Source organism: Tyto alba, unplaced genomic scaffold (genome assembly GCF_018691265.1).
Source record: "Tyto alba isolate M040663 unplaced genomic scaffold, T.alba_DEE_v4.0 Super-Scaffold_10, whole genome shotgun sequence".
In the NCBI taxonomy this organism is placed as follows: Eukaryota; Metazoa; Chordata; class Aves; order Strigiformes; family Tytonidae; genus Tyto; species Tyto alba.
In genome coordinates, this window is record NW_024881262.1 from 5,982,333 (window position 1) to 5,991,462 (window position 9,130).

The following is a 9,130-nucleotide window of genomic DNA, read 5'->3' on the forward strand; positions in this document are numbered from 1 at the left end:
TCCATTCCCTTCCCCTCCCCCTCACCAACATCAAGTAGTAGGAAACATCTGCTCTTGTTGTCTTCAGATTGCTTTAGCAGCAAGACAGACAGAGACCAATCTTAAATACAACAAGCCAAGCTACTGCTCAAAGCTTAGCTTTGAAACCAAATAAGCTCTGCAGCTAATGAGCTGACTCCAGCACTGACCTCTCACATTGGAGATCAAGAGAGAGGTCACCCAAAAGCTTTATATTCCTCCTCAGCAACACGGATCTCACTCCTTGCTTGGCACCTATCAAATTAGAGGGCACATCCTTGATAATGTTCCAATCAAAAGCAAATCCTGACTAAAGGATAAACTGTAAGCTGCAAAATACAGGATATTGGCTAGCAAGAAAAGCAACTGATTTTCTATGAAATTAAAATATATACACATGTACACGCATTTCATTATTGTATCAACATTACCTTCTACAGAGAGATCTTCCTTCTCACTCTGATCATCAGCTCCAGAGTTGTTTATTTCTGTTTCTTCAATTTCCCTTCTGTCCTTGCCTTCAGATTTCCCAAAGTCAAAGCCCCTGAAGAGTTTTTTGATGGCTGAAGGATGCTCTTTCCTTTTTCCAGGAGAGGACCTCTTCCCTTGGAACTGTTTTATAACAAAGTCAAATGGGGAACTCTTCAGGATGTCCTCTTCAAGCTTATCCTGGCAGCAATGAAGGTCATCTTCCAGGAGATTAGCAGACATAGAAAGAATTAGTTCTAGTAATGTTTACTCTTGCTTACCTTCTTTCATCATGGCAGATTCACTGAGAATTTCCTACTATTCCCTCCATGCTAATATCAGAAAAGCTCTTTTTAGTAGACCAGACTCTGAACTCATTTTTCCTCCTTCAAAAGGAACTGGTAATGCTCAGTATTAGCACAGCAGACTCAGTGGTCCCACTTCTCAATGGTACAAGTATCACTCTCCGCTGCCTTGTTAATGCGGACTGTCCCTAAGGACACCCCCCCCTGGCCACCAAGTGCTGAGGGGCAAACCTGCTGCTTTCCCTAACACCTAATCCCCAAGGTCAGTTCATAGTCTTGTGGCCACATTAAGGAAACAAGGCTGAGGTGTCCCTATTCTGAGGAGATGCCAGGTTAAGTTAAACACCAAAGTGATTCTTCATGCTAAAAGCCAGTCTGGCAGTCAGGAAGGTGAGAGGAGGAGGTGTGCAACAGGGAGTACAAGGACATCCTTGCCTCAACAATGTCACACGCTCCCAAGCTCAGGGTGGAACATGCAAACAAAACCCCATTAACCTTAGAGCAAAGCTGAAGTGATAGTGCAGAAAACACCAGATATCATAGCTATCAACACAGGGAGTATGCCACTGCTGGGAGAAAACGAGCCTCCCAGATGGCTTGTTTGGAACAGCTCAGTACTATAGCAATCTCTGTTTCAGTGACTAATTCACAAGTAAATTAAAGTTTGACTTCATAATTTATACACATTCTTTCCTTATTTCTGTTCATACTACACAAGCTATAGCATCATCCAGTGATTCTGAAGCTGCTGTGTTTTTCTCTAAACATTAATTTAATGCTCTCTCTTTAGTTTTAATTCTAGCGTTTGCCTGAACACACATGTTTTTAACAGAGCAGTCACAAAAACCAAGCAGGTACTCATTGACTTTCATAAAAAACAAGCAGGTACTCATTGACTTTTGCTTCATGAGGGCTATGTGGAAAAGATACATTTCAAGTCCTACTGTGTGCCATTGACTGAAGGGGGAATGACCTGTGCTCAGATCTCGATCCTGTAACGCATCAGAGCTCATGAACAGATTTCTGTGCTCACACATATTTCCCTTTCTCCAGCACAGACCCACACACAGAACTCATTCCACAATTTGCTGTCATCCACAGAGTACATGAACTTGATCATTTTAATAACCGTCAGTTATATAGAATGTTACTGGCATCAACTTTCCAAAAGAGACAAACACATGAAGTAGTATCAGAAACTTGCACAGATAGTTTTCATGTTGTTATAGCAAGAGCCAGGTCAAGAAGAAAATGCCAAAGTAAAGCTAATGTAGTTTTTATATACACATGCTTCTCTTTGTGTGTGTGTATACATAAATGTCAGTATATCTACTGATGTATATATATGTATGTAAACCTTCTTACTATGTTGGAAGTTATCAGCTATTATACAAGTGTTCAAGGGCAGAGCACTTATAATTACGAACAGTTGATGCATTATTTAAAGCCTTGCTTGTAATAGCCTGTCACAGCTGTATTTCTTATAAGTACAAAAATTATACAAAACAGTGTACGTAGATGTACATGCACATTTACTGAGCTGCAAAGCAATGCTGGTTACCCTGGCTGCATTTTCATGCTGTAGAGCGGTATTATTTTAAACAAAGAAACATACCTGTCTTTTCCATTGGAACACCTGAGGATTTCTTTCACGTTTTACAGTACTTTCAGGGCTTGCAGAAGTGAGACATGACACACAAACAAAACCTCACTTCTTTCCCTAGTAGGGCTTTCCACATAGTGTTCTTTCAAAAGTTTGTCTTCATCAGTTTGATAGTGGCAGCTCCCCACAAGTGGTTTATGGGCTCTTTCCCGATGCCTCTATTCCTCTGCACTGTCTCCCAGTGTCAGCCTGCTGTGCCTGGTCTCTCTTTTCTGGGAGGGTTTGAGAAGTCCATTGAAATGTTCTGATCATGTCCCAACTTCACTCACAAGACAGAAATCAGGAAATGGCAGCTCAGACGTCGATACTGCACGCTAACCACTGCATGTCCCTGAAACAGCTGTTGTTAGAAGAGACTGAGTCACCTTCTAGATCAGGTTACAAGACTACCTGAAGAAAAGCTCTTTGTTTTCCCACCTCTTTTGTTCATACTGGTCAGAAATACTGCTGGAGGCTGAGCAAAGCTGTGCTGTCAGCAGGATGTTGCATAGTTCAGTAACAAAAAGGAACACAGGGGAACTGGTGCACTCCTGTTCATTTTCGGGCAACAGGAGACATGAGGGGAGATGTCGTACTGCATCACCTGGCACAATCTGCTTGTAGGCAACAGCACGATACAATATTACGATGCAATTATTTGATACATCATATACATACATCAAACTTCATTGTATCTTTTTATGTCTGTCTGCCCTAGGACCTGATTTCCATGATGGCAAATATTACAATTTCTAGCTTAAACATACTCATAGCCATTTATGCTGAATTTCTTTAACTTTGATGATTCTTTTTGATCTGTGATATCTTCACTTACGTAGGCTAAACCAACTAAACTCTTCTTGTCTCCCCTCATGTGGCAAACTCTCCATTTTCCTTATCACTTCCTGCTTACCTTTGCCTGCACCTGTTGCAGTATAATTTAAACTTCCTCAAATACAAGGTACCATCCACAGATATGTATACACTAAAGACATATGCAAACTGGAGTGGTTTTGGTGGGGAGTAATAAAACTAACAATTCATTTGGTGGGGAATAACAAAACTAACAATTCATTTGAAAGCAGCTGAACAGACACCAGCTATGAGGACAGGCTTGACTCAGTGTGTCAACGTACAAATGATTCAGACAGGGTGGAATGAGGCACAGGGTGCTGCTAGAAGCCAACAGGATACGATTAAGAGAAGAAAACCTTAAAGTGAACATCAGGAAAATCCTCCTGCCCATGAGAAGTATCACTCTGGGAAACATTTACAGCAGGAAAAAAAAAAATGCACAAAACCACTATGATGAACTGTCTGTCCCTGCAGGAATGAAGGGCACATTTCTATTCCTCAACAGAAAGGATCTCCATCTTGGTTTTAGGGTTTTCTGATACCAGCAGTGGCTGTCCTGTCCCAGTTTCTGAAACTAGCATCTCACTACAGACCTGTATCCACTGGGAAAGATCACATCCTTGGGTGCTAACGCACTTCAAGTGTTCAGGCAGTTCTGTGCAGACTACTGAAAATCCCAAGTATTTCTGTTGGTAAAGAACTCATTGAATTTGACAGCTCTTTCTCACTTTACTTGTGCTTAAAAACAGAGTGGCTAGGGATGAAATGGAGACAAAACAACACATGTTTGTGAACATGAATGCAATAATGTGAATATCTGATATGTGAATGTTGTGAGCATGAATGAGAATATTTGATAATCTCTATTCCTTGGAACAGGGGGAAATCCTTACCCAAGTTAAGCACCAATTACAGTGGTTTGGCTGGGCTAATCTGAATGCTCTGACATCAGTTTGCTTGGTGATGTGTTGCCCATGCAGAAATTCTTTCACCACTTTAGGCTGTTGAATGATAGTGAAAATAACTCACAGCACCCAGACAGCATTGTTGTAATCTGGTGAGAAGGGAAATGCAGTTTCGCAGTGATCCAGTTGCCTCTTCCTAGAAAGCAAATCTTTAACTTTTTTTTACAGCTAGGAGGAAAGAGGGGACAGCAGGGTTATCCCAAAACAAAGCAGTATAACTAGAGCAAGGTGACTGCACTGGGCTGAAACACAAGCATTACTTTGCAATAGGCCCAGGTTGTGCTGTGAACACACGATATATCACGACGGCCAGGCCCAGCCATGCCCCCGGTAGCTGCCAGACTGGGCCTTGCTGTGCCGGTCGCCGTCTCCCCCGTGGCATACTTCTGAACACGTCTCCTGCTCCCGCCTCGCAGACCTGCGCGTCTGCTTCTTGCAGTACATCATGGACAGCATAGGGCAGGCTCAGCTTTTGGAGTTTAAGACTAATAAACGCCTTCCCCTTTCTATCCGGTTAAATGGTTTGTGACCATCTGCCAAGGGCTCAGTGTCACACTTGTTTATTCTCCCCTCTGTGTAGACTTGGGGCAAGGTTAGGAACAGAACCAGTTTTGGAACAAAATAGTTAAAGTTGTATGCCCCACAGCATCCACTGGTGAGAGATTAACATGGATTTTTGTATTTTGCCTCATTGTGACTCCTTAATCCGGCATATATTCCAAAGAAATAATGCCATTAAAGGATTAGTACCACAAATTCATTTGAAAAAAAAGGATTTGCAAACACTGAAATCCTATATTCTATGTACTTAATCACTGAGTATCATTTCAGGGATTTCCTCTCCCTTTAGTAGTGTCTCTTTCAATGAAACCCAAGCAAAGTAGCAACTCTGGTTTAGATGGCACTTTTTATCCATTAAGGGAAAACAAACCCCCAAACATCTAGTTAAAACAACACAGAATATGAACACATTGAACTAAACCCATCCTTGCTGTTGTACAATCATTGCAGTTATACTAGGGAGGCACTTGGCCCAATATTTATATAGAATTTAATGCTTCTGGATATTTGTCTGCTAGGGATTTTTAATATTCCGAGACCTGTAACATGTAGTAACACAGAGACCCTTGTTTGCTTCTGAGGCAGTTCTCTTCCCCAGCTTTGCTCACACCCAGTGAAGGCACTGTTCTCCTCTCTGTGGAAGAAGCAGACTGAATCACTGCCATGTTATCCTTTCTCCCTTTCCTTAGCACACATCTCTGCTGCTCTGTTTCCCCTTTCTGCATGACTGTCATCGCCTGCAGCAGCCTCCATGGGCTTCTCTTGCTTGACTCGATTTGTTGCAGGCTGCCTAGGTGAAGCGGGCTGTTGCATGGACCAAGAAATTACCGGGGGTAGAAAAATGCTGATTTCCCCATTGCTGACTTTGCCAGTGCCAGGCAACTGGCTCTTGGGCTGTGCTGACTCGGAATACCTGTGCCAGGATCTGCTGTAAAACGAGGGTAGGGGAAGTGGCCTGCTCCCGTACCAGGTTCACTGCTCTCACCTTTCCCAGCCACGTACATCAAACTATGCCTTCCACAGCTCTCTCCATCCTCTCTCTCCTACTCTGTCCCTTCCCTTCATTCTATGACTCTGACCCAATTCTGACCCCTTATAACTGAGGCAGCAAAACTCAGTCTTGCCGACATAGCTGAGAAGCCTTCAGCCAGCACTGATGATATGCTACTCAGTGCCACAATATCTGTGTTATCCACTGACTTGATGTTGACTCTCTTTACACCCAGGCAATTCACAGAGCAGCAGGGATCGGCTTTAGGGCCAGACAAAAACCTTCAGAAGAGACTGCACACATGATGGGCTGGAATGGGCTGGAATTCCCTGAGGATGAATGAATAGATGGAGCTGCACTCACTCGCGGGAAGCTCTCTGCAGAATTTAGGTTAGGAAACATAATTTGGGCTCCCAGGTAGAGCCCAGCAGTGTGCTGCCATCTGAATAAACACTTTTTCCACATATTCTGACACTCTCAGAGATATGGTGCAACACTGATGTTTCCCCGGAGCAAACTAATTTCAGACTTCCCTACACTGGGATCAGCGTGCATACCTAAAGATCCAACGTGGCCCGAAGTATCCGAGTATCCCCATCATTTCCTACAAAATAAATATTCGACCTTCTGATTTTAATAGCCCATCAGCCTACAGCAGTCCCTGAGGCAGCTGTTTAAAATACATTTCAGTGGGTTATGAAAACTAAATGCAGCCCTCTTGTTCTGTATTTATATACAACCACAGACTGATCACAGGAGGGGTTTGAAGAGGCTCTGAGAACATACAAAACCAGCTAAAACCTTGGGTTCAATAATGCATATGCCTCTGAGTAACCTTAGGCAGTCCTCTAAACTCAGTGAGACTTTTCATGGATGAAAAGGCTGAGGAAGATTTTGACATTTCACTGTACTTTTACACTTTAAAACATAATAAAAAATTATCAAAATCCAGTGCTAGCATACAAAGGTGGGCTCTGCCTGACCTGAAGGGGCTGCACACTTGGCAGGACTCTCTTCCAAGTGCATGTGCTGGACGAACTTATCAGGAGCAGAGGTCTCTGACAGTCTCTGTTGCCACTGATTTATTATAGTTGTAAGAATTTCAATCTTGAATATACCAGCACAAGCTGCTAAACATGAACTGTAGAATTCTAAAATATATTATTTTTTTTCAAAGCTGAAATTCACCTTACCTACTGTCAAATAATAGCAATGATAAGTAGATTTTTCCAAGTACTATCTGATAGTGCACATGCATTTTGATTTTCACAAAAAGCATAACTAAAAGATCTATCGCAGCAAATGCATATTTACATCCACAATGCAGATATTTTTAACACTCTGATATTGAGTTACTCTTTTTTTAAATATAACTACACAAATTCAAACAATGCTTCATTCTCTACTACAATATATTAGTCTGATGTAGAAAATTTTCAGGCTGGAAAATTCTTTTTTGTTGAATTTATGCCAGGTTTAATCCCCTTCCAGTTAATCATTTACATGAATGGGTAATCTGCAGAGTTCATGCAAGGGCTGCAAACTATATTAATTACTAGAAACCTAATTAGAAATCAACAAAGGATCAGTGTTACCTCCATACAGTACCATCTGGTACAATGCGTCTGGATAGTTCAGCAAAACTCATTGCATTCCGTGGAACTTCAACAAGTACTCAAGTCAGTATTTGGTGATACACACAGTTTTGAGATTTCTGCACTGCTTACCATAGAGGTAACCCGAGGTAGTAAGTCTGGGTAAGAGCGTACAGAAGGTGGTGTGACTCCAGCTCCATCTTTCGTGTTAGTACATAGCTGGTGTCAGTACCTCAGGCTACAAACACCAAATACTGCGTGGGAGCTGTCAGGCTACAGTTATCCCCTTTGCACAGAGGAACCTGAGTGTTGGTGTTTCCCCACTCTGAAATTGTTCTGTGCAAAGGGAATAACGTGGGACTACACCGTCCTAAACCATCTTAGCTAACAGTGATACTAACTGACAGACCGAGGCCCAGATCAATTTGATATATTCTACATTACGTTGTTCTGTTCATAACTCATCTCCCACATCCCCCTCTCCCCCTCCTTTGCTGCTTTGCCATTTTCCCTATAGGTGAAGATGACCAGCAGAACCGGGACTGCTGAGACACACAGACCACTGCATGATTCAGAAATACACCCCTGCCTGATGCCTGTGAAATCTAGTCAAGAACAACTAGATATTTTTATGGAAAGGGACCATTAAAGCATCTTTATGAATTGTGGTTGCCACACTTCACTACAGCACACCAGCAACTCTGCTTCAGTACCAGAAACTAAAGGTTAGATGCCAGAGGTCTTGTAAAGTAGTGTTGCTCTCTCTCTCCAAACTTCCCTCATTTGGTAAAACAAGAAAAAATAAATATATATCCTTATTATATTGCTGGTTTTGTTTCTACCTCAGGAAATAATTTTTCCCAGTATTAAAGTTTTTGTGGTTTTCCTGAAATGTGATTCACATGGACTAAAACATCTGATGAAAAATGGATTCTGATGCAAGATTTTACTTTCCATTTATTCAGGCAGTGCCATATCTTACAAAGCATTTGCTTCAGCTTCACACAGGCAATCTAGAAAAATCCCACCAGAGGAACTTTGTTCAAGACTGTATCTACTCTTTATATTTCAAGTCACAGGCTTCTATAAGCAGTTACAGACCAAATGGACTTAACACAAGCTGAAAATTATCTTTAAGTCTAAAATGCTCTTTCAATTCCTTGTCTGCCTGCATATGCAAAGAACTGGACAACCACATGAAAACTATTCTTGGGTTATTTTAGCTGGTCTCTATTTTTTTTTTTTTAAGGAAGTCCTAAAATTATTTTTTAAACCTAATATTGAATTTTTTTTTTAAAACAATGATTCTGTGCGTGATTCTTCTTTATAAAGGTTCAGGCAACAACAAAATAGCCATCATAGCATTTACAACAAAAATATTAGAAGTCACAGTCACTTTTAAATAAAAGTTAAAAATAATGCCACATTAGATACTATATATGTATTTTGTGTTATGTTGCAAAGAAAAAAAAGTTTGTTTTTTGTAAGAATGTGCTGAACTATAGCAGAATTACACCCCTTTGCTAATGATAACATTTCCCTGTGAGAAACTTTCAATAGGAATGAGTCCATTTTCTCCAGGTTTAGGCATTGTGTTAGCATTTGAGAGGACAAGGGGCAATTTGTTGTTGTGGTTCATCAGGTGCTCACTGCAGACAGGTGAATAAGGGATTAGCAAACATCAACCACTCCCTGACATTTTAAAATCTGCCATTTACTAGGCATTCGTT

General features: G+C 41.3%; 1 protein-coding gene across 3 annotated transcripts in view; it reads right to left on the minus strand.

The window, feature by feature from the left end:
• Window positions 1-9,130, minus strand: part of LRRC31 (leucine rich repeat containing 31) — a 44,949-nt gene that overhangs the window by 10,461 nt on the left and 25,358 nt on the right. For 2 of the 3 annotated variants that reach the window (XM_032986513.2, XM_032986511.2), the window contains exon 1: window positions 450-779. In XM_032986513.2, coding sequence (XP_032842404.2) covers window positions 450-729 — 280 coding nt within the window. In that variant the 5' untranslated portion in view covers window positions 730-779. Of the gene's footprint in view, window positions 1-449; window positions 780-2,406; window positions 2,795-9,130 lie in introns of those variants that run through there. The other variant, XM_032986512.2, reaches the window with a different exon arrangement.